The sequence below is a fragment of the Lagopus leucura genome, unplaced genomic scaffold (assembly GCF_019238085.1).
Source record: "Lagopus leucura isolate 7727_CA_CO unplaced genomic scaffold, USGS_WTPT01 Super-Scaffold_73, whole genome shotgun sequence".
Taxonomy (NCBI): Eukaryota; Metazoa; Chordata; class Aves; order Galliformes; family Phasianidae; genus Lagopus; species Lagopus leucura.
The window spans coordinates 21,231,929-21,258,451 of record NW_024962252.1 but is presented as its reverse complement, the minus strand read 5'-3'; the positions used below and the strand labels follow the sequence as shown (position 1 = coordinate 21,258,451).

Below are 26,523 nucleotides of genomic sequence, written 5' to 3'. Positions count from 1 at the left end.
GTCCTAGTACTATGCATGTGAATACCAGTAGTACTTCCTCCAGGAAGTGTACTACTAGCTAGCTATATAGATCTTCTATCCCTCTTACAGCTCTACTGCACATGTGATTTAAACTGTGGGGCAGTGTCTTAAACCTACCAACTGACTGTACTCTGGCACCTCTAATTGTAGCGAGAACTTGGAGACTGGTTTGACTGATGGATATCAAGGACTGTTTCACTGCCTGCATTGGAATTTACAGAGAAACCTGTCACTAAATCTAGAGAAGTTTTTTTTTTTTGTTACAGATTTGATAGCCTTCTTTTTCATACCTAGCTGATAGATTGCTTGGCTTGATTATTTCTATAAAAGTGGAGTTGTTGTGTACTGCTAGAGAGAAGAATGAGGTAATTTTGAATTGGGCTTTTGAAATGCCTCTGTTTTTGAGGTGAATCTAAAAGCCTAGCTTAGGAAAACAGTTCACTGATTGCTTCAATGCTGTAGTGGCTTAGTGTATTATTTCTCATAAAACCAGCAGCAGTGGAAAGGGTCTGCCAGTACTTCAGTGATTGAAGTGTGATCAGAGGTTGGCAGATGCTGTAAAACAGCATGTCAGCTTGTGTTTGGAAGGGAAACTGTTTTCAGAAAGGTTTATAGTTGGAAACCACATAATGACTCTTTCCTCTGTATGCTGGGAATCAGGCTGAAACAATTCACAGTAGCTTTAGAGTTGTTCTGGTGCTGTTCTTGTAGTAAGTAAAGCCTGATTATTAGAATCAGCCTGGTGTTTGGTAGTGTTTGCTAAAGCATTCTTAATTGTGAGGGGATGACATCTTCATCTTTCTGTGAGACAGACCACTTGACCTACATGTGTTAAGTGTCTAATAACTGGTGTGTTCAGGACTGTCTACTAAATGCTACTGCAGTATGAGTAGGTTTTACATTTTAGGCCAGACTACAGGGTTTTCCTTTCTATTTATTAATGGGCAGTACCTTCTCAAGTCTGCAATAATTATTGTACAGTGGTTCATAAATTTAAAAATCCACTGAAAATTTACCCAAAGTTTTTAGTGCAAATTTTTGATATTGCATTATTGACTTAAAGACCTGGACTTCCAGGAAGCAATAGGTAGAAGTCAAACACAGCTATATGTTTTCGTAGTTTAATTTTAGCAGAAGGCTAAATGCTGTGTGGAACTGGCTAGCTGTACAAGACAAATGCTGTGGAGTGACATTAAAAAAAAAAAAGCCCCGCTTATAAGGATGGTGTTTGAGAACTGGGGTTCTCAAAATAAATTTCTTGATTTGTCTAGCTTCAAACAAGTACTGTGATGAACACCTGATGTGTGATAGTTTGCTTGTTCTTAACTGATAGCTATTTGTCTATGCAGTCTTGCTTAAGAAATGCTTTAACAGATCTTCTGTTAGATATGAGACTGTTTTTGGGAAGGAATGTGTATCTTTTAGGTCTTCTGAAATACATTCTAACTCGTTCTCAGTGGAAGTGAGGGAGTGCATAACAAAATACTGTTTTAAGCATATTAGTAGCATTTGTCTTATGTGGTACACCAGTATATGCTGCCATCTGGAAGAGCAGATGGTTTGCATGATGGGGGAGACTTCTGGTCATATATGGTTCTTGAGCCTACTGTAGTTTCCAAGGGATCTGAGGGAACTGTACTTATTTTGAGTACTCTGCATGAAATCTTTCCACACTTCTCAAGTATATTGTGATTTCTTTTACCTAGTATATTTTGCAAGTCTTTGTTTCTTCTAGCAGTATGTGAACACAAGTAGGAACAGTAGTAGGTAAGTCAAAATATTATGAAGGGAATATTGTGATAACTTACTTGAAGGTTACTACCAAATCTGACTCTAATTGTTGTCTTTGTATGGATGTGGTATAAACTGGAAGAAAATAACTCATAACTCTGAGGATTGCTTAAGCTTCCCTTGTGACAGGAATTGTCATTGTGCTGGCTATACGATGACTCTCTTTTTGAAGTGGTACTGCTTCAAGTTTTGGATACAACCCAGCAAAAATGCTTTGAATCAGAAGTTGAACCTCTGCACAAGATAGGAGAACAAATACTGGTTTAAAACTGTTGTGGATAGACATGAAATAAGTCAGACAGTTATGCCCCAAGGTCACATAGGGGGGAGTTGGGGGAAGGAAATATTTATCACTTGCTTGACTGTTTGCTGCTGCAAAACTTGTTTTTTTTTTTTTTATTTAAAGGTTAGATTTCCAGGGACTGAATAGCCCTTTTAGTGGGTAGAACAACAGGCAATTAGTTGCTTGTCTTAAGTGACTTCTTTGAGCTGATGAAAAGTATTAATTTCCTAGAACTGTAAACAGTACAATTCAAATATCAGATCAGTCTGCTCTCCTGGGCTGATAGGAACTTTACCACATCTTCAAGTTTCCTTTGTAGTGTAATGTAAAGAAAACTATTTTTCTGCTTTCACTTAACTAAATAAAACTTAGGAAAAGAAGCTTTACTTTAGGAGATATAAAACTTTCTTCAATGTTTTCCTCTCAGGTGTTTTGAAAGGTAGTTTTAAGGCTTTATGTGATAAATGAAGGGTTTTCCTTAAAGTGATTTTGCTTTGGGAAACCAGAGGCAAAACTGCTTTTAAACTTTTTAATGTTATGGCCCTGCAAAGTTACTATGGTAACATGGCTTTTTGACAATGTACTAGTGCATGTAAATTTACCTTCAAGTTGTAGTAACAAATTTTGTCTGGAAACGAAAGCTAATAACTCCTGCAGAAAACACTTAGGCTGAAGTTAAGGGCTACGTGCCAGCAGGGAATTTGTGATGGGCCAGAAATTCTGGGTGTTGAGCCTTGTGTGTAGGTCATGTCTCAGAGTTCATGAGAAGTATACAATTGCAGCCAGCGAATACTAGCCTCAAACTTTAATTATTTTTGGTGAAGCATTAGTTGAAGAATGAGGGATTTAAACTCATGGCTGTGGGATAGAAAGCTGCTGCTGAAGTTGACTGTTACTCAGCTTAGCTGACTGCTTGTTGGGTAGGCTTATGAACTGCCTGAAACTCTCAGTCTGTGCCTATGTGTTTACTAGTGTTTCCCTGCAGAACTCTCAGTGTGAGCCATTGTAGCTACATGAGATTTCTTACCTTCATGACTGAGTTGGCATGAAAAGCTTTATCTGCACCTGGAATTATCTTAGCTCTATTCTTGTAGTCAATAGCATGTAGTGCAAGAAAGTATCACCTAAAGCTAGATGTTGCCTTGAACTTGAAGTGTGCTATTCATGCCAGTAGTGGTCCAGTTTCCAATGGTGTGCTTTTTTTAACCTCTCTGCTTGGGCCAGTGGCATTTGCAGGATGTTTGTGCTTAGCTTGTCAAAGTTTAGAAGTTAGTTGAAAATCGCTTTGACTCATAGAAGTGCTAAAGTTGGAAAGAGGCCTCTGGAGATCATTTAATTCAACACTTCCCTTTGCAGCACAGTTTCGTGCAAGTTGCCAGCTTAATTCAGAGCATCTCTAAGAGTGGAGACTCTTCTATGCATTCAGGCAGTCTGTCAGTTTTCTAAATATTTTAAAGTCACTGCCATATTAGTATCTTTTCTGTCAGTGTGGTGAGCTAAGATGACCCAGCACAAGGTATACCATACTGGAGAAGATGCAAAGATATGTTAATATGACAGGTGGATGGAGGAGAGAGGAACTGGGGCTACTCCTTATATCAGAGGTATTATGCCACTTGCTGGTCACTGAGGTTCTTGTAATTAAGCAGATGGTCGTGATTGTTTCTTCTGCTATTGATGTGAGATGCTGATGTACTTCATTGTCTGCTTCAAGTGTTTGTCTAAAAATAGTTACACCTAAGTAGTATTTTTAGCTTTACTTTTACAGTACATAATTAAACTGAGTATTTAGTCTTTAACTTGGAAGCATGATCCAGCTCTGTAGTGGAGTTTTTGCTAATTCCATAAATGAGTCAGGAATGTTTTTTTTTTCCACATTATGTTGTAAAGTGCAGGAGACAAATCTAGAAGCCCTATCCAGGCTGAATGGTGCTTTGAGCAACCTGGTCTAGTGGGAGATGTCCCCACCTATAGCAGGGGGTTGGAACTAGATTATCTTGAAGGTCACTTCCACCTCAAACCATTCTTTTGATTATAAGCAATTCACGTTGTGTAATTCTAAAGACAGGGGTTGATTACTGCAAAGAAAAATCTAAACTCACCATTTTTCTTAAGTGAGAGAGAAGTGAAAGGTTTTCCATAGACTGGGGGAGGAGGGTAAGGGAAATGACCTAGAAAAGGCAGATAAATCTTCAGTGTCCATTTATACTTACTATTTCTCCAAGTGCAAGTGTAGTTGCTTGTCAGTACTACATAGCAGCATCAGTCTTGCTGCTAGCTTGTCTTCAATGTCATTTGCTTGCTTCAAATGGACTATTCTGAGTAGAAAACCTGTAGGTGTAATGAGTATCCATGCCTCTTTAGGAAGTTGAAAAATAAAGCTGCAGAAGATCACCAGGCTTCTGTGACTTCTTTAAATATCTGATGTTGTTTCTGCTATTGGACGATGGTACTGTGTTTGATGTACTGTTGATCTGACCACGTTGTTTTGTAATCTGTGCAGACTGTTACAGCACAGTTTTTCCTCAAATTTGTATTGAGAATTGCGAAAACAACAATAGTTCATGAGTTTCTATAAGGTTTTGCTTATTAGTCTTCCAGTAGTTTAAAAGCCAGCACCTTCTTTAGAATGTGTAAGACTTGAGTTGGAGTTATGTGTGAATAGCATCAATTTAATATAATTCAGAGTGAGACAGCCATTGCAATCAGGCTTCCTCATCCTTCTATGGGTAACATGGAAACTAGCTAGATAAATATTGATATTCTTGTTTGTTAACTATCTTTTTCAGTTTATTAGTTTAATCAATTTGTCAAAAACTCTTCTGTAGCTTGTCTTATTCTCTTCTTTGAGAAGCTGTATTTTTGATATTTGTCTGAGTTCTGTCTTTAAAGCTGATGACAGCTACTGAAGTAACCAGTTAAATACAATTCCATTGCTACTAATTAGTCCACCCATTAGTTGAAGGATTTTGTTTTTTTTCTAGTTGATGGAAGTGTTTACAAAAGGAGATGGGTAGTACTTTGCCTCAAATTACTTTAAAGTCAGCTTGACATAAGAGGGATTGTTGGGATCTTTAAAGGTTTTATTCTTCATTATGCCTAATTTTATCTCCATTTTTCAGAACTCTACTTCAGGTTACATAAAAGCAAGTCTAAACCCTTCTGTATTGTCTTCTTGATGTTGTTAAACCAGTATGGATTTCTCTTCCTGATCTGATAAATTCCTGGTTACAGTAATAAAATGGGAACATTGAGAACTTCAATTTGATTAACTATGGCTTCACAGAAGGTGAAGTGATTTAAGCTTTCAGTTAGGCTAATCTGGACTGTAATTTGCTTTGCTTAAACTGGCAATGAAGAGAGTCTTAGATATGTGAACTTCAGAGTTGTGAAATCTAGGATGTTAAGAGCTTTGAAGTATTCTATTTATAGCTGCTTACACTTGGATCTAAATTTAGTTTAAATGTTCTGGAATGCAAACATTATCTTGAATGTCTTGTATATTGTTTTCATGTAAGCGGTTGGGTGTGGAAAAGGAAATGAATTTGGAGGAATTAGAACTACTAGTAGCAGTGTGTACATTCAGTGTGAATTGAATACATTGTCATCTTATTTGATTTTTTGAATTACATGGATATGAACTGTTTATATAAGAGAAATGACGTACTTAGAACTACTATAGGTAGTTTTTCAACTTCCTTAACTGTAGAAGTTGAATCTGACATTAATTCAGCTGCCTTTATTTAGTGCACAAACTACTCCAAGTATTCACATGGTCATGAAATTGAATTGCTGTGTGTTCAGTGCAGGTTTCTGGTTTATGGAGTCTTCTGACTTGAGCCTAAGCTTGTTACTTCACTGTTCTAGTTGAAAGGTAACACATACACAGCTTGGAAGTCTGGAATAGATTAATCTTGGAGAAATACCGTACTATCACTTTTCTGGCAACTAACTTGCCAAACACATGTGACAGTCCTTAAAAAAAAAAAAACTAAACATAATGCTGTTGATGGCAGCACTTGAAAATACTTTTTTAAGAAGTGTTTTCTGTACTGAGTTAAACTTTGGATGTCATACTGTGTGATGCTCAGATGGTTGTGCTATGAATGGCTTCTCAAAAACTTGTAAAGGCTGGGTGAACTACACTGCAATTCAGATTTAAATATCCAATTAAATAAGCCTTTGACAAAAATAGTTTAGCTGATGATTAATTTAGCTGATTGTCTGTATCAATTGGTAATAGTCATTTGCTATATACTGTAGAAGATTAAAATAAACTGGATGTTAGTCAGAATAACAGAAGATGTCAGGAAACAGTTTTATAACATAAAATGTACATGTCCCTTCTTTTCTGAAGACTAAGTAAAAACAAATACATGATAGTTAATAAATAGGGGTCAGTCTCTAAACAACAGCAGTTCAAACTCAAAGGTATTTAAGCTTAGTGTCAGAAGCCTGGGCTGAAAATGTTACTGATGGTGTTTCTAGGCAGTCCTGGTGTTTGCTGTAATGGTAGCCTTATTTCGCTTTGTTCATAGGTAATTCTTTTAGGTATGAATCTTTCTTGACCACCTTGAAAGAAACCTGGATAAGTTCAGTTGAGTGAGTTGTGGCTGTGTCATATATATATATAAATTATACTGAAGTTAATAAAATAAATGTAAACTTCCAAGCAGGGTGTTTTCTGTGCTTGCAGCGACCTCTGTAGGATGATTATTTTGATATTTAATGACGATTGTAAATTCAAGCAGTTACTGGCACAGTGCAGCTTGTATTTCATATAAAGAAAAAATTTTTGATTTGTGAGGCTTGGTTCCTGGAGGCAGTCACAATATTGAAGCATTTTGTGTACTGCTCTAGAACATCTGTGAATGTTTTCAGGTATTTAGAACTGAATTTTGTTGATGGATGTGAAGATTTGTGAACAAACCAGAAGCTGTTTGTTACTTGGTATACTTGGGTGCTCTGAATCTAGAAGATCTGTAGAATCTGTATGTCTCATCTGTAAGGTGAGAGGCCACAAAATTAAGTTAGTACAGAAGACAACATATAATTGTTATTCTTAGCTCTTCCCTACTGTGGTAATTCCATACATCACCTGCATGCAGGAGAGTGATTTCTTTTAGTCTTTTTGTAATTGCTGCATTGAAGATTAATCTGAAATGGTTAGCCTAAAGAGTTAACTGTGAAAATGCTTTGGGTTAATAAAGCAGCAGTAATTTACAGGCCAGACATTTAAATTTAACTTTTCAGCATTTGAAACTGAGCTCTAGAATAAGAAAGCAGTCTTTTTATTCTTTTCTTTGGGTAACTATGCAGTGAATGAAGTGTCAATTTGACTTTGTATTTTTACTAAAATCTTTCTTATAGCCTTATACTCCATCATATTGTTCTGCGTCTTTCTGTGGATACCATTTGTTTATTTCTATTATGAGGAGAAGGAAGAAGATGATGGCAACACATGCTCAGTAAGTTGTCTATAGCAAAGCATTATGGGGCAAGGGAAGTTAAAAATGTACCAAAAAGATTAAAAAAAAAAAAATTTCCTTAATTTCTGGAAATATCTTTGAATGGGTTGTGACAAGGATTATACTGCTTCTAGGGTAGAACTAAATCTGGGTATGTTGTTGCATTTTGTGGATGTAGATAGTAGTAATTTAATTTAAGCTTGTAGTTGGTGATATCAGTACAGTACATGGAAGATTTTTGCCGTGGATGGTAATCCAAGGAGCACAAATGCGTGCCATAAGCTGTTATCTCCTAAATTAAAGCAAGTATTTACTTAATCTTTTAATCAATAATCATGGTCACTTTCAAGTGCATTCATTTCGTTTAACATGTGGGAAGGCTTGTAATTGTGATCATAATAAGCAACAATGTGAAATATCATTAGTAAGAGTTTACTGAGTTTATTATTTTGAACAAGTTCACTATGGCTTCTGGCCAAGTTTAAGATGGAAGCATGATTCAATGTCATTGTTCATGGTACTCAAGTTACAAGCCTATTCAAGAATGTAGTTCCAAGTCCAAGTAATATACTTAATTGTTTTGAATTCCTTTTGTAAGTCACCTGTAGTGTTAATTATGTCTTGTAATTACTGGTGGGTAAATTCCTTTGGATTTATTTTACATTAATATATTAACTTTCTTTGTAATATACAGCAGGTTAAAACTGCGCTCAAATATACTCTGGGATTCATCACAGTTTGTGCAGTTCTTCTCTTAATTGGGTAAGTATTTATGTATTGTATAGTAACAGGTGATGTAATAAATAGAACCCTAAATTGAACTTCTTTCTGTGGAAGATTAAAAGAGGAGATTGTAATGCACTCAACCTTTATAATCAATATGTATCTTATCTCTATTAGGAATTAAATACTGTGTTGTGCATCTGAAATGCAAGAGTGGAACTAGAAGCTAAAATGATTTTTTTCCTCAATTGTGGAGGTACTTAGACTTCCAAGTTCTGCCTTCTTGTGCAGTATAAGCATATCTCGAGCATGATGGCTGCAACTTTTATTTACAACTGTATTGGCATCTTAATGTACAACAAGGGGCAAAAGATGTGCTTTTAGTGTTTACTGTCTTCATGACCAAATGCTTTCCTGGATGTCCTAAATGAGCTTTTTAAGAATATAGCAGTCTCCCATATGGAAGTGCTCTGTGGAAAAACATAAATATAGTGTGGAGTTGTACTTGACATAATGATTCTTTGTACAATGAAGGTTTTATTAGCATTTGTTTAAAATGTAGTCATGATAGAATATATGTTAAAGTGATCTATATTGAAGTACTAAGATATGAGCTGGAAACAAGTTACTGCTCTTTATTACATGCTGTCTTATTTGAGAATTGTTTCTAGTTTGGGAAAAAACTTTGAATTAAGTTTCCAAGAATTCTAGTGCTCTTTCAATTGAGGGTAAGTTATTGACTATTATGAAAGGTGATGGAGAGGAGGTTCATCTAACTTAAGTCTAAAAATATTACTAAGTGCTCTGACAAAAGCTGTTTCTTTCATCATATACTTGTACTACAGGTGTACTTATAGAAACTTTTGCAGTATTTTATTATACAATGTAGCTTATACATTGTATAATACTGTACAGGTACAGTATACACTGTACCTGTAGTAGGGGTGTCCAGTCTATGATTTTTTGGAGTCTGTAAGTAGGTTTGTTCATTTCAAGTAAGTTGGAACTCGGTTCTTTATGTCCTAATTATCCTCTGCTCTTCTGCTTGTCCCTTTTAAAATATGCAGAATTTGTAAGCTACCGCGAGTTCTGTAACCCTCTTCTGGTGCTGTGCTATGTAACAGTGAGCTTGTCTGCAAATTAATCACAGCCAAGCACTATAGCTTTAAGCTAGTTAATGAAAAAATGCTTCTCCAAAAATTTGGATTCAGAATAGGCACTGATCTAAATCTGTTGCAGGGAAGCAGAACTCCTTTAGATACCAGCATGCGATGTAGAATTTCTGGTTTGTAATCAAAAGGTTTTTTTGCTTTTACAAATAAGAGGGTACACACTTTTTAAGTTAATTAGGTAAGGATACCATCCTAACGTCCTGGCAATGGTTAAGAACTTGTATTACTTGTTTTGCAGCAACATCCTATTATTGACTTCAAAGGAAGGTTTAAGACTGAGCAGCTCAGTTTTGGAATTGAATAAAAACTGTACTGAGGAAAAATGTGAACTTCAGTCCTATCACATAATTTTGGGTGTTTGTAATCTGAATGTTTTATGTGCATTTTGCTATGGAGGAGTCTTGGAGTTGGTTCACTGCCTGCTCAGCAAGGGCAAAGAGCAGTGTAAGAAGTCCCAGTGCCTTTGGAATGAGCTAAAATTGTGTTGGAGCTGAAGCCTCAGCATGAGAGGCTTTATTTAATGTGGGACTGAAAACAATCTGAGACAAACTGGTGATAGGAGAGTTTTTTTCACTGGTTTTAAGAGTTAAGCATGTGGTTAGGATCAGATCAACATTAAAGCAGATTGGAATCTTATGTATGGGATTTAATGTTAGGAGGCTAAGCTTAGTGGACTAGGATACACTTCTGTATAGGTGCAGTAGCAAGAGGTGCTGCAGTATTTCCTGTTAACTTGCTAGTAAAATAAACTTATAGTCTGTATTGTTCTTGTGCTCATATGATTAGTGGCTTTTATGAGAACAGAAGTTTTCTTGATTGATTTAACAAATTGTCTGTATTATTAAAGATCTATATGTAGCTTGTCTCTATTAAAGACAGATGTCAAGTGAAGACCTTCTCTTTCCTGTTGAGAGTTACTCAAAGAAACCATAAAAGCTGGATTAAGCCTGAAGTTTAAGGGTAGCTTAGTCTTGGATAATTACCTTCACTATGTCTTTGTTTTTAAAAATGTTCTGTTTCAGATAATCCTTGTTCTGATCTAAGTTGATGTCACTCAGTGAGGATTCCTGTGTCTGAATTGTTAAATGAATATTTGTATTCTAACTGTAGCATCTTGTTATGAAGCATCTTACTGTGGCAATGATGTGCGTATCTGAAGTAGCACTCGGTGCATAATTTGCAGCATATCACTGAAAGAAAAGCATAAGGAAACAAATTTACTGGGATACTCAGAACAAAACTTACTTGTAATGCCCTTCCTGTCTTATATTTGTCTGCTTTTAAAATATATAGTTTATCCCTGGAAGTGTTCATGGCTAGGTTGGTTGGAGCTGTGGGTGGCAACCCTGCACCTGACAGTGGTCTTAAAACTAGATGATCTTTAAGGTCCTTTCCAACCAAAGCTGTTCTATGATATCATGTGCTGGAAGGCAGAGAGCTTGAGATACTACAATCTACGTTAAGGCATGTCTATACAGCAGCCTCTTTTGAATTAAAGTATTTGAGTCTAATGAATATTTCAGTCTAAAAATAGTTTCCTTGACTATCAGTGTTCAACATGAAACTTGTTACAGTAGCTTTCTGTAAGTAAATACTTTCTGAAAACTTAAAGAAATAGAATTATGTAGGTTGCAGCAGAACTCTTTAGGAAAATAGTTTAAAACTCCTTTGTTTGAAATTGGCTTGCTAGAAATAACACCTAGTGGTGATCTTTGATTTAAGGATCAAAAAAGACCTCTTGATACCTGTGTGGTGCTAGATCTGCCAAATGTTAATAGTTTTAAATCACTTCTGTTCTACAGCCTATTCCTTGATTATAATATTCTCAACATGTTTTATGTTTTGAAAATTTCTTTTGTGCCTGGAATGCCAAGTGTAAGACAACACTGAGCAGTTCTGTTCAGTTGCATTAGCTGAGTTCTCAGTTACACCTGTGCAACTGTGTATTGGCACTTGTACTTTATTATCTCACTGTCAGTGGACTGATGTAATGTGCTGGTGGTAGTTCAGTAGTTATTAGCATATTACTGTCTTGTTCTGTTGATAGCTACTATGATCCATTAACCATTTATGTAACATAGCAAAATAGTTAAGACTTCTGTTAAGTTTTTCTTGCTTAATGTTTGTGAAAAATTAACCTGAATTGCTCTGTACTGCATTGGTGTAATGCATGAGCTATGATTTAGAGTTCCTTTGGGGACTAGAATAGAATCAGGTCTGTAGACAGCTAGGCACGTTAACTGGTCCTTGCTTTTGCTGTGACTCGTGAAGCTAGAGCCCAAAAGTCCAAGTGGGATTGTCTTCTGGCTGTTTGGCTACTAACTGAGGGACCCTGTTCAGAATAAAAGCAGATTCCTGCTTATTTGGGACTGAAGTGTGTGAATTTCTTGCTACTGCATTCTGTAGTGAGGCCTCCATCACTGTATGGGACTTGAGAAGGGGTAGAGTTGTAGACATTTATCTCCTTGTCAGGATTTACCTGAATCTTCATTGCGGAGTCTCTAATATGGGTTACTATGGATTCTACTCTGCTTATTAACTTTTGACTTTGAGGTTTGTAGATAGCAAACAAGAAATGGAATGCAGGAGCATTGTTGTAGTGGTAATAGAAAAACACAGACAGGAAGTTTCTTTAAATACTTGGTGTGGGAGTCTTGAATTTCATTCTAGAATTCATAAATGGGGGGGTTATAAGATAAATTGTTTCAGTGATGCTTATTTTTAAAAAATACAAATAGGCTAAACAAGGTGAGTAGGTCAGATTAATGTACCTCTTAATGATGCTTGAGTGTAGGATCCTTTCCTCACTTAGGAATGGTAAATGGAAAATAATTTGTTCATTGACCTCATACCTGACTGTGCACATGATCTCTGATCTAAACTAACTGTATGTATGGAATGTGAATTAAATGAAGTATTGCCTTTAGAATTTGTTAAACTTAATCTCAAAACAATTTTTCTGCAGGGATAAATGTATTTCCATTTTCTGAAGCTGGAAGTAAATTTTAAATATTTGCCTTGCTAGGATAAATAAGACTCTCTCTTGTTCTAGTGCTTTTGTTCCTTTGGATATTCCCAACAAGAAGAATTCCACAGAATGGGAGAAAGTGAAGCTGCTTTTTGAAGAATTTGGAAGCAGCCGTAAGTCTGAGATGATTTGTCCTGAACTTTGCTTTACCTGCTACCAGTTTATTCTGGAATGCTTGCCATTCACTGAACAAAAAGTAACTTTTCTGATGGTGACTATTTTCTAATTTGTGTCTATCTGTTCCCCTATGGTTATTCTTCATAGTAAAAATGTTCTAATTCAGACAAAAATAATCAGAACAGTTCAAGTATGTAGTGGGGGATTAGTAGTGTCAGCTTTCATTATTGTCCTTTCTTTTTGAGGGTTTTAATACTGTCTCCTATGATATTTCACTGTGGAGGGACTTGGTGGGGTTGGGAAATAGTACTTCCCATAGAGTTCTCACTCATCACAGCTACAAGTGTTACTTGGGTACCTTACAATCAATGAGCTTCAGTTCAGTCAATGTGTATCTTGTGATATAGTAATCTTTAGTTGGGTTAATTGAGATATTGTTGGTCATGGTAAGAGTGAGAATATTTCACAGACAAGAGTCTTATGAGTTTTTGAGTCTCATGAGTTTTTTTCCTCTTCATTCTTCTAGTGTTAACCCTCTCTAAAAATTGCATTAGAATTGGAGTAGTTCAGTTGGAAGAGACCTGCCAAGATCATTAAGCCCAACTGCCTCACCTCTTCAGGGCTAACCAAATGAGAAAGTATATTAAGATGATTATTCAGATGCCTCTTGAACACAGCCATGGGACATCAGTCACCTCACTAGGAAGACTATTCCAATGTTCAAGCACTTCAGTGATAAACTTTTTTATATCTAGTCTGAACCTTCCTTGGTTCAGTGTTGATGACAGTATGAGTGGCAACTGCACAATTCCAAGGATCATCAGTTCCTTGTCTGTTTCCTTTACATGCTTGATTTTGGCCAGGGGCTCCATGTTCATCCACACAGGCCTCCTGGCACACCTGCCTGACTTGCTTCTTGTTCAAGTGGACTGTTCTTGAGCTCAAAGAAGATAATCTTTGAATATCAACCAGCTTTCTTGGGACCTTCTTCCCTCTAGGGCCAAAAATTTGCTCCCCTGAAGTATGGAATTATGATCTTACTCTTTGCTTTACTTTTCTCAGGATCCTCATCTTTTCTGTCTCATGGTCACTGCAGCCAAGGCTGCCTTCAGTCTTTGTATCACCAGTGAATTCTTTCTTTTCTGAGTATGAGACTTAAAGCACCCTTCTTCCTCCCTCATTTCAAGTAAGGAGGCTGTCACTGATGCTTTCCAGAAGCCTCCTCAACACCTGCTAGAGAAATAAGTGTTTGAAGTCCACTATGATGACCTGCACCTGTGAATGTGAGGCTACTTACAGTATGTCCATGACATGCTAATTCTGATGAATGGTCTTGTCATCTGTAGCTGTCTCCAAAGCAAAACTTAACTGTTTTTAAAACTGAGATGGAAAGGAAATGCTAAGACCAATGTAAGTAATATGGAGTACTGATGTATGCTGGTGTGAAAGTAAAACCTCAGTGGTTTTTTTTTTTTTTTTTCTTTTAGATGTAAGGAAGAACTTTTTCTCTCAGAGAGTGGTCAGGCAATAGAATGGCTGCCCAGGGAGGGGGTGGAGTCATGGTCCCTGGCAGTGTTCAAGAGGCGTCTGGATGATGTGCTGCATGATATGGTTTAGTGCTAGTGGTGGCAATGGTGATGAGGAGACAGTTGGACTAGATGATCTTATAGGTCATTTCCAACCTTGTGATTCTATGATTCTATGATTTTCATACAAAGTGAAGCTGTCTTTAGAAAACTACTTCTCTCTGAAATAGATATATTCAGAGCCTGTTTCCCAGTGTAGGGTCTTAAAGTTGTCATGAACAGAACCTGTCTTCTTGATAAAGTGTATGTTGAAGTAAAAGGGTCTTAATAATTACAGATTTAAGGTATTGTCACCTTGCTGTATTCTTATGGAAATACTTAGGTAAAATCATGCTTTGAATGAAGTTTGTGCTTTTTCATCTAGAACCAATAAATACTTGTTACTGATTCTGCAAGAAAGCTTTTTATTTATTCAGTGCAATATCTAATTCAATCAACTTTACCTTAAGAACAGTTAAGAGCTTTCATTGAGAAAGCAATATGCCATTTATGTTTCTTGAATGCAGTAGAAATGGGTAACAATGAGTTGGTAGAGAGTATTGAATCTGAGCTTTCCACCTACAAAAACTGAACCTACCTCCTGCTTTACAAGATTGAATTGGTTCTCCTGTTATTGATAAGGAGTTCTGTTTCTGCGTGTCTTGTGCACTCCTTTTTATTTTGGGTAATTTATATGCAGAAGATGTGTAGGAGTATCTTATTTTTGATTTCAAGTACTTGTCTGTAGACCAAGTAAAGTCTTGAGACAGCAGTAATTGAGAGTACAAAACTGTCAGTTGCTCTATTGCTGCCTCAGTAGTACTACTTTGCTCACACATTAATTTCTTTGCAAGCTTTGGAATGTTTTCTAATTTTTGAGCTGCTGATTCCATAGCAGGAATAAAATGACAAAAAAGTTTCACTTTAGGAGACACTTTAGTTTGCTGGAGCTGATTCCAGTGTGCTGCATGCACTCCTAAACTTGTGTATCTACTGTATACCTCACCCGACAGTCATCTGTTACTGCTTATGTAAATGTAGCTGCTGGACAGGTCTGAAGATTCATAATACTTAACAGTGTTCCTTACAGGGTTGTTGATAATGAGCTCTATTATAAGCTGTTCACACAAATGAAAGGGGTAGGGAGGACAAGTCCATTGTTTTGTCATAAATTTTGCTATCATTTTATTTCTCTTTCTGAAGCAAGAGAAGTATTCTGACAGTACAGAATGAAATACTGTTGCAACCATCTTAAATAGTTTTTAGGAACTAGTTGAGCTCAAGATAAAAGCTAACTTCTCTATGCCACCTTGACATCAGTTAAATTTTCAGTTCTGTAGCTGTTTTTGCTTTGAAAGTATAGAATTAATGTTTATTTCTGGCATGCGCACAAAGATGCTGGATTGTGATGTGCAAGTCTGGATTTGGTTTCTGACTCTACTAGCATTTTCCTGTGACTAATGTTCTTGGATTAAGCAACAGTTGAGACTGAGGGGCCTGAGATCTCAGAACACATCTACTTCAATCTTCTGCTGGAAGCAGGAAGTTGCAAGTTCATGTTGGGCTGCTCAGTGCTTTGTTAGCTAGCTTTTTTAAAAATTCCAAAGGATGGAAGCTCTTTCAGTTCTTGGTAGAAAAAACTTAATTATCAAGCGTGAGTATGCACACTGTCAGCATTCAAAGAGCTTGTTAGGAATGAGTTTGGTACCATTTCTTTCCTTGTGCCTTCTAATTTTTTGCGTGATAGCAAGGCAGTAGCAGCTCTTTGGTTCTGTGACTCTTTTCCAGTTTGTATCTGGATGTATGTGGTCTGAGCCAAGCTGAGGCCAGCAATCTGACTTGTTTGGTTACTTGAGGGAGCTGTGCTTGACTGATTCTTTGAATAATGTTTTGTTATGAGAAAGAGGGGATAACAAATTTGAGATGAACCATCCAGGATGCATGCTTGCATTGTGGAAAGCTGTCACAATACTCTATGAATGCTAGAAACAAGTCTTGGATGGAGGTATTCAGATGGTGGGAGCAAGTTCATCTGTGGCTATTTAACCATTTACTGAATGTGTTATCTTCAAGCTTCTAGTGAAGGAGGGATTGCTGTCCTGCTTCTTGCAGTAGTGGAGAAAGAGCAAAAAGCTATGCTAGGTGAAATTCCTGTCTGAGTTAATACCTGGAAGCTACAGTTTTCTTGTTTTACTTTTCTTGTTATGAACTGAAATGTCAAGAAATCACAGGAAAAGTTCTCCTACCTTCTATTGTAGGAAATTACAGCAGGTATGTTTTTTTGTTTTTGCAGATGGCTTGACTGCTCTTTCATTTTCTATTAGTTCCTTGACTGTGATTGGAATGTTGGCAGCTATCACTTACACAGTAAGTTATTGTGGAAACATATCAAGTCTTTATATTAATAATGCTTGCTACTGTCATGGACCACATTCCTTTGGAAATCCATTGTTGTGCCAAGTAGTTTGAGCAGTATCTTCTAGCTGTCTTTGTCACTGTTTGAAATTTTGTGGAATAACTTGATGTGCAATGAAAAATCGGAAACTTTTCTTAAGTCACAGAATATCAGCCAGTTTTTAGTATTACGGTATTAAATTGTAATCAAGATGAAACTTTGTGAGTGTGAGTTTTCAAAGCCTAATATTAACTGCAAATGCTGGTATGAATTCATTGCTTTCTTGATAGATGTTAATCTTTTAAGTATGCGCTTGCTAAAACAGTTCTTTCATTGCAGCTTGACTAATAACATAATAGAACCACATAGTTTTCCTAGTGAATTCTAAGTGGCTCAGTAACAATAGCTCAGAATAAAATTATTCAATTATCTTGAAGTGCTGCTAGTCCACAGGATGTTCTGTGGCAGCTTGTCAGGTGAGTGAACAAATCTATTGCAGAATAAGGATAGAGGAGTGCTATTCATGATTAAGTAACTGGATAACAGGGTGAAGTGCTTGCTAAATACTATCTTTTGACTTCTAAATAAGTCTAAATTTAGTAAAAAAAAAAAAAAAAAATCATTAGCTATGTTTTGTTTTCTTTATATTCATGATGTTCAGCTGACATAAGTTATGGCAGGAGCATGGGAGTCCATTCAGTATAGTGGTGTGACTGTCAGAACACTGACAGCTCAGTTATGATCAGGCTCTATGCAGTAAGTAGGAAAGCAATTTGGTTGACCAACTAACAGTAGTGCCTAAGGTGAGCTGAGTTGCTCTTAGTTCTTGAAGTGCTTACTTTGAACTGATTCATGCACCTAATTAAGCCTTTTTGTGACTGACATAGACCACTAAATGATTCAGATGAACTTGCTAACATCTAGATAATGTGCTGGTCAACAAAAGTCCTGGATCCTTGCTTAGCCTGTAATAATGTGTCAGCTTTTGACTTTATTTCCCTTAATTATGGAAGGAAAGATTAATCTCTTGTGCTCTACGCTAATGTAACTCAACATTTAGACTTTTTGACCTTCAGGAAACTGAACTTAAGAATGAGCTTGTCACTTGGGAGAATATCCTCAGTGTTCTGCTTCATTTGTGTACCCGAGTGAGGGTTTATTAAATGAAGGCTATTTCGTTTTAAAGAAGCTTATTATTGGCTGAAGCATATACAATGTTTTGATAAGTAACATTTGAAGGCTTTTGAATTTATTGCTAGTATTTCTACTTAGTTTCTTTCTTACTGTGTCACTGATGTGGATTTATTTCCAGTTTTTAGGCTCTGCTTAGCTGTATTTCATGTGCTTCTGCCCTCAAGGCGAACCGAACCTGGAAATGTGAATTCTGCTTAATGTTCAGTATCTCCAGTGTGCTATGCTGTGTAGGTTTTCAAATGATGACAAAAACTTGTCCTTAAGGCTGTTGCCTAATTTTACTGTGTTTAGGACTTGTAGAAATACCGATTAATACATGAAGTTAAACATCAAACATGATAAATAACTGCCTTTTAATAATCTAATTACTGATTTTTTTAGATTAGTTTACCTTAAACTTTGAGCTATGTGCACAAATATTTGGAGCACAGACTAATTGATTTTGCTTGTAACTGCTGTATTAGACTCCTAAACCATCACTTTTTTCTACAGCAAGGATTATGATGTGATGGGAGAAGTGAAGGAACTCTTAAAAAGGCTTAGAGATGAGTTTACACAGTCTACTTTTTTCAAGAGTGCTGTTTATCATTTCTTGAAGGCAATCATAGAATCGAATGCAGAGACAGTGAATTAATTTTGATACGTGAGTGAACTGAAGTGTAAATGCATCACTTTCAGTGAAAGTACCTAACAAAGTCCATGTTGTTAGAGTTGGAGTAGGAAATGTTTTTTGTGCTCTTCATAGCACTTTGCTCACAGGTAGTTATGGTAACGGAGTGACAATACTGTACTAAGTTTGCCATTCTTTGGACAACTGGAGCAATGGTCTCAGTGACATGTGGGTGTGATGTGTCTAGAATTAGATTTATGTTGTGGGCTGTGTTTTTCTCAGTGGAAGGACTTAATGTAAAATTCAATTTAGTGGAAAATTTGTGTGCTGTTATAATTTCCTGAGCCTCAGAGAGGCTAATAAGAGAATATCATCTTACCCTATACCACTTTGGATTACTCCAGACACTACGATTGGAAAGAAAAGTATAATTCTGAAAAGAATAGCTGTTCTTGCTGACTACCTAGATCAGTGTTTTATATGGTATGTTTAAGTTAGGGTTTTCTGTTAACATTGTGTTAAATAAATAACATCTAGATTTAAAAAACATCAGTACTCAGTCAAGTGGCATGATGTGGCATCTGTAATGCCTGCCTGTGATTTTAGACATCTAACAAATAACTAGTTGAATACCTGTATTTTTGTGCAGGCTATTTATTACATTTCCTGGAGATGGCAGGCCTTCCTGGTTAGTCAAACTACTCCTTTGTGTAATAGGTGGTAGATTCTAAAGTCCAAAAGGAATATCCCCTTCTGTAAAGGGAGCAGAAGAACAAAGATGCTTACATAACTTGGCGCAGATGTTTAGCAGATGATGTGAGAAGGATGGAGAATAAGTGAGAACATAAGGGAACTCTACTACCATGTATTTCTAAACAGAAGTGATCTTAGATGTTTTGTTCTTCCTCATTAAGAGTCGAAGCTCTGCAAATACAGGTAGAAGTTATTGTTCCCTGACTTCTAAAAATCCTCAGACTTTTCTACTGGTAGTTCTCTATTTTGTGCTGTTTAAAAGGTATGTGGTTGTAAAGAAAATCAAGTAGAGATGCTGATGTATCCAGTCTTCTGTATACTCATTCCTATTATTGTAGAGAAAAATTCTATTCTATGGGAATATCTAATAAAGGCTGAAGTGTGTGTGTGTGTTAAGTGATAGGCTAGTAAATGTTTTCGTACCTAATCAGTATTGTAACATTAAGTGAATGCTACTTAAGGTGTTTAATACATAATTTATCTAATCAAACACTAACAGTACTGCTTTACTCTAGGATTGGGTTATAGCTGTTCTAAAGTACCACTTCTGTGCTGTGGTAATATGCAGTACTCAAAAAAGTTAAGAGTATTTTTATTGGCACCAGGAAACCTTGAGTTTCAGTAGATACTGAGATTTGAAGCTTTCTCTCTGGAAACATTCTTCCCTAGGAAGTAGTATTTTCTCTAGGCTGTAAATGACTACAGTTTAAATGATGTAACTAACAAACTTACTGTGATGACTAATCCACTTGAAATCTATTTTAGTACTACTGTCAGCATTGATCTGGTATTCTGGGCCTCCCAAGTAACTATTGATTTAATGTGTTACTTGTAAATCTGTGGTGAGCTATTCATGCAGTAAAGAACAGACTTGCCACATCTGGGATGATGCTCTTTGGGGTTATAGGGGACACAAATTGAAGCATCACGCTGGAGTAGGATTGCTGATGGTTGCAGATTTGTGATGCTGACTGTGGTGAGAAGATGGATAATAATGACATAGTTTTGTGGCTTTCATTTTCTGTGTCTTTGAATATCAAAATCAATGCAGTAAACTTACTGATGAATGTGTAGGTTTTTTTTTTTTTCACAGTATGAGAAAGATGGAACATTCACACTGAACTGTAGGTTTCACCCAGGCTTCTAACTGTAGGCTTCTAAGTGGAATATTATAAAATGAGCTGATAAAGATCCTTAAGTAATTTAGCAGAGGGAATTGCTAAGTCCTGCACCTTGGGAGGAATAACTCCCAGATGCCAGAGGCTACTCAAGGCCACCCAGGTGAAAATCAACTTGGCACAAAAGGGTATGGAGGTCCTGGTGGATGCCAATTTGAACGTGAGGGAGTAATGGACATTTGTTGTGAAGAAGGCTAATGGTAGTCTTGGCTTCATTAGGCTGAATACTGCTGGCAGATCCAGGATCAGCACTGGTTAGGTTGTTCCTCAAGAACTGAGTCCATTACTGGCTGCCTCAGGGGGAGAAAGACGTGTACTGGAGAGACTCCAAGAAAGGACTACCAAAATATTGAAATGAGTGGGGCATCTCAGCAATGAGGACAGGCTGAGAGAGTTGAGGCTCTTCAGTTTGGAGAAGGGAAGGCTCAAAGGGAAATCTCATCCATGTCTATAAATACCTGAAGGGAAGGTGCAAAAATGGCAGAGCTTTTTTTTTCCTGTAGTGGTCTTTTCTGTGGTGCCAGGACAAGAACTAGTGAACACCAGCTGAAACACAGAAGTTTCTTTCTGAACGTTAGGAAGTGCTTCTGCATTGTGCAGATGCCTGAGCACTAGTGTAGGTTGCCCAGAACAGTTGTGGAGTCTTTCAGGTTGGAGGTCTTCATAATTTGCCTAGCTGTGGTCCTGGGCAACCTGCTGTAGGTGTATCTGCTTGAGCAGGTCGTTGGAACAGAGAATCTCCAGGAGTCCCTTCCAATCTTGGGAATTCTGAGACTCTGTCTACATTATGGGCCTGTAGGATTTACAAATGTTCCTAAGGGTGGCAGCTGCTTTGTTAAGGCTAAAAGCCCAAATAAATGAAAAACTTGTTGGGATGGTGTTCTTTTGTTTCACTTAACTGTATTTGTTTTGCTGTTATAACCTCACCTAAACTATGTTGGAAAACGATTCAATTCTTTTATAGCTGTTTTTATACAAGTGATTTAGTTTTTTACCATTTCTCTTTTAATCACTACTTTTTATCTACTGCTTTTAAACTACATTGTGTGTCTTATTCATAAACAGTATTCAGTGTCTTCTGAGAAGTAGATAGTTCTGTGTTCTAGGAGTCATGACTTTGCAGGACTATGTGCAAAGCTATTCTGTGCCAGAGAATAGTATCAACTTGTAATATGAAATGCAGCACTCGGTACAGAAGAATTCTGTAAGAAATGTGAATGATTTTTAGGGACGCTCTACAAATCTGTGACCTTGATGATTTATACTGATAGCTTTCAATGTCTGTAGTGTGAAATATAACAAGAAAATGATAAATTAGGACTGCAGTGCTTTGTTTGAAATAGTTTCACAGATGATGTAGTTTAAATCTATTTTCATTAATATGTTTTGCATTGAAATGGTTTTACTTTGCCTTAGGTATTAATACAATAATTGTTGTCAGCTTCAGATTGCTATTTGAATTCAAAGTGAATAACATATTACTCACAGAATGATAGGCACATTAATTTTTGAGTGATCTTGTGCATCTCATTTAGCATGTCCTTGAAGGATGCTTATAATTGGCTTTGTAATTTTTCCAAAACATTTAATAAGCATTATTTGATTTCTCATGGAATTGCAAAGTGATCTCTTCTCCATCCTGAAAGAGGAGACATTACAAAGCTTATTTTTGTCTGCTGACAAATTTAATGACCTTCTCACAAATGATTTTTGTATAGAGTAAGATCTACTTTTCTTTCAATTGGCTTTTATTAAAGGGGAGAAAGCTTAAAGCCTTTTGTAATCTGTCCAACCTTAAAAAGGAGTTGTTTACTACTGATTTTCTGTTAAGTAGACTTCAAACAGTTATTGAGAAACCTATGAATTAGTGGCATTTATGGTCATTGCTACTTAATTACTCCAATGCCACTTCTTAAATGCAAAAGAAATGTAGTTATTTGATTTGGTTCACAGAGAAGCAGTCATGCATAAGTAGAATAGCAAACCAATTTGTTCTTTTGTTTTAACAACCTGATTGTTACTCCTGGAGAACTATGGAAGTTCAACTGCTGAATCAATGGCAGTTTTCTTACTCTTTCTTATTCAGATTTTTTGAGATTACACTTAATGATAATGTGCTGCCTGATAAAGAGATGCAGAATGTGACAACTGGGCATACCAGCTATGTTGAGTATTTCAACTGATTGAGTTAACTTTTTTGAAGGCTGTGATATATCCAGCAAGAGCAAGCTTGCTGCACATGCTGTGGAGCAGGGGCTGTCGTCTTTGAACATAAGCTCCTTGGTTTATGTGTCACATGAGCCCTTCTTGTCTTAGAGTCACTCATTCTCCTGTAAGGTTTATCTTTTCAAACTGTGGTAGAAATGAATTTTTGTTAATATGAAAAATGAAAGTGAATATATTAAAGCAGAATGATACTGTCATGATGAGTGTTGCAGAAATGGATGACCCTTGCATTCAGTAGGGGCAGTCTGTTCTGTGCCTTGAAATCTTTAACAGTGTTTTTGAAGAAATTCATATGCTATAGAAACTGAATCTTGAATACTAAAACTTCCATGAGAGAACTGAAGCTTACTGGGAAACATTGAATATTTTTGCAAGAATAGAATGAGCATTAAAAAAAAAAAAAAAAAAAACACTATAAACCAAACAGTCCATGAGAGCATAAAATCCTTAGAGTTTGAAGGGACCTTTTTAAGGTCTAGTCCAATTCCCCTGCAATGAACAGGGACATGAACAGCTAAATCAGGTTGCCCAGGACTTGATCCAGCTTCACCATGAAAGTTTCTAGGGACGGAGCATCAACTGCATCTCTAGGCAATCTGTTCCAGTGCCTCACCACCCTGACTGTAAAAGATTTTTTTTCCTTATATCCAACCTTCTCTAAATCTACCCTCTTTAAGCTCGAAGCCATTTCCCCTTGTTCTATCACCACAGACCTTGCTAATGAGTCTGTCTTCTTTTCCTGTTGCTCTCATCCTGTCCTTGTAGGAGAGGTATTCCATCCCTAGGATCATTTTTGTGGCCCTCTTCTGGATGCACTCCAACAGGTCTGTCTCTCCTGCATTGGAGATTCCATATTTGAATGCAGTACTCCAGGTGGGGCCTCAACAGCACAGAGCAGAGGAGATATAGCCTCTTCAGATATATTTAAGTTATCAGACTCTCTTTTGCTCTTCACAACCTAGGAAAGAGCTAAACAGCTTCCTCTGCTTTTCCCTTGAGTTTCCTTGTAGAAGTCTTGGAATTCTTTTAAGTTATGATCTGTTCTTGTGAGACTGTTGAATGAGTTGGCACAGAAGGGTAGAGTGTAAAGTTAGTACATTGAGGATACCAGGCATCTGGAAAACCCCATTGGTGGACAGCAGTCTGTTTAAACATGTCTAATAATACTTAAGTGTTGTTGGCTCTGTGACTTGCCTGTGCCATATCTCTGTCCTGTGGTAGACTTGGTTGAGAGGTAATGGCCTCAAATTGCACCAGTAGAAGTTCAGGTTGGATTTTAGGAAAGATTTCTCAGAAAGGATGGTCGAGCACTGGAACAGGCTGCAAAGGGATGTATTGGTGTCACCATCCCTGGAGGTATTCAAGAAACATGGAGATGTAGCACTGAGGATCATGGCCTAGTGGGCATAGTGCGGGGGTGGGTTGACAGTTGGATGTGATGATCTTAATTCTCTTCCAACCTTAATGATTCTGTCGTGAAGCACTGTCACTGTTTCCATGCCTGATTTTTGTCTTTAGAATGGTAAGGGTAGATAGCTAGATACAGAGACAGAAAATGTTTCACTGTTTCTTGTAGAATCAGAGATTACTCTAGGGAAGAAAAATGCAGTCTAGGTGTTCAGAAAAGAAAGGAACAGTTTAAAGGAAAGGTGCTGTATTAATGTCTTGTATACAAGCTTGAAAATATTGTTGTGATACAGCAGTGTATCATGTCTAAATCTACTTATTTGTACTAGCTTGCCTGCTCCAAAAGAGGCAATGCTGATGAGGCTGCATTGTATTAATGCAAAGTAACATTATCGTTCAGTTGTCTGTACTTAGCAAGTGCTATACAGGAAAAAAATAACCTCAGTGCAGCTTCCCTGTTACTTAAATTGCTTAACGTAATTTGAATAAAGTGCTAATAACAAAATATAGAATACTTTTATACAAAAATATTTTTGAAGTGGAGTTTTTTCTAGTATCTTCATACTGTAGAAATCTAGCTTATTTAACTCCTCTGTCTTGAAAGCACTGTCCTAACTTAAAAGTGCACGTCTAACAGGCATCTATTTGTGTTAAGGCTGTAGAATTGCATGTTTTGCCTTCTGTGGTCGTGCTTTCAGCTGATGTCTTGAAACAAGCAGTTATGTGAAGGTGGTAACTTTGAATTCTTTTTGTCCATTTAAAATTGCAGTGAGCACTTACCTAGCTTTTCTTATGCCTACTAAACATTCATACAGTAGTACAGTAGACTCGAGTATTTTAATTTGGCTTTTTCATGCAAATTCACTAGAGGGCAGTGTTCTGCAAGAAATGTTTGTCAGACTAATTTGTGTTTTGCACAAGATTCTATGTATGTGTATATACACACACCTTTTAAAACATCTCAGTGATATGAACCTGTCAGATAGGACATGTCCTTTCTGCCATGCTGTACAAGTACTTCTTGTAACTTAAAATCACAAACATAATTCTTAATATTTAATGTACATAACAGTTATAGTGCTGTTTGTGTACTAAGATCAGAATCCTTATTTTGACAGTTGAACAAAATAGTTGTAGACAGTGAAACAATCAGCTTAATAGCTGCCTTTTTTCAGTCAATTTTTCACAACCAGCTTTAAGTCCTTTGACTTTCCTAAAGATAACTGCTGCATTTCAGAGTTTTTTCCTATGCTTACGACAGCCTGTGGCTGGTCTGCTTGCTTACTAGGTGTTTCTACCTTCATAACATGCTTCAGAAGTATTTTGGTGCTTGTGCAATTTTAGAATATTAGATTGGCAGTTATGATTCCCAATGGCAAACCTCTCTGGGTATCTTTAATATCAAGTATTTATCCTTGAAGGTACTTGCTTGTTGCAGCTTTTGTAAATGGGATTTTTATGACTTAGCTCAACTGCACTTTCTATTTTGTGGTTATGAGTCACTATTAACTTACCTGATAACTAACTAGTGAGACAGTAATGCCTTATGTAGCCATAGTCTGTGGGATTTTGGCAGCTCTATGGTGTTCTAAGATGCTGAATTTACAAAAGGCAGGAGTAACAACAGCTGCTTATTTCACAGAATAACAAAATTGTAGGGGCTGGAAGACACCTCCAGAGATCAAGTCCAGGCCCCCTGCAGTAGGCTGCACAGGTAGGCGTCCAAGCAGGTCTTCAGTATCTCCAGAGAAGGAGAATCCACAACTTCCGTGGGCAGCCTGTTCCAGTGCTCCATCACCTTATTGTGAAGAAGTTCCTTCACATATTGGTGCAGAGCTTTTCCATTTTATGAGCATTTCCCTCTGTCCTGTCCCCACAGATGGCTGAGAATATTTTTTAATTTGAAAATATTTCATTTTGATTTTTGCAATGTGAACATTGTAGCCAGATCCCTTGTTGACAGGGTAGGAAGGGAAGGAATGAAGGAGGATTGAAGACTAAACAAACTGAAGTAATGCTAATGTAATCCCTGAAGTAGTATCTTAGTGCTCTCTGAAGTACAGAATAAATTTGCGTTCTGTGATGCAGTGAGGGAACAACTAGGATATGATTTTTATTGTTCTTCAGTGCCTACTGATATTACAGTATAAACAATATTGAACTAATTGTTTCACTTCTATGAATAACAGACAAGTTTGTCTTCAAAATTCTTTACTGTTTAGATTTGTTTAGAGGATAGATGTGCTTTCTTTTGTATAAGTTACTCTTATCTGTTAGAGCTGGAAACCACCTACTTCAGGAAATCTATGAAGCTTTAATATATTAAACTTCATCTATTTAAAGATGCAGTATGTATTATCTGTGGGCAGACTATAAAATCAGAGTGAAATGGCTCTTTAACATTGGTGCCTCTCTGTACTTTATGGGTAGTAAGCTGTTAGGATTTAAAACTTTTTTAGCTCTGAAGCAGATCAAAAGAGGTTTTCTCTTATATGAATCATTTGTGGGGGCACAATAGGAGAGAATCTTCTCTGAAATTATTTTTAGCCATAAACTTAGTTCTGTGACTTTTTTTTTTTCCCTCCACCCCCC

General features: G+C 36.9%; 1 protein-coding gene across 1 annotated transcript in view; it reads left to right on the top strand.

Moving 5' to 3' along the window:
* Positions 1-26,523, top strand: part of LMBRD1 (LMBR1 domain containing 1) — a 66,945-nt gene that overhangs the window by 8,974 nt on the left and 31,448 nt on the right. The window contains exons 4-7 of the mRNA XM_042893330.1: positions 7,466-7,563; positions 8,258-8,325; positions 12,511-12,599; positions 16,462-16,535. Of these exons, the coding sequence (XP_042749264.1) occupies positions 7,466-7,563; positions 8,258-8,325; positions 12,511-12,599; positions 16,462-16,535 (329 nt within the window). The remainder of the gene's footprint in view (positions 1-7,465; positions 7,564-8,257; positions 8,326-12,510; positions 12,600-16,461; positions 16,536-26,523) is intronic.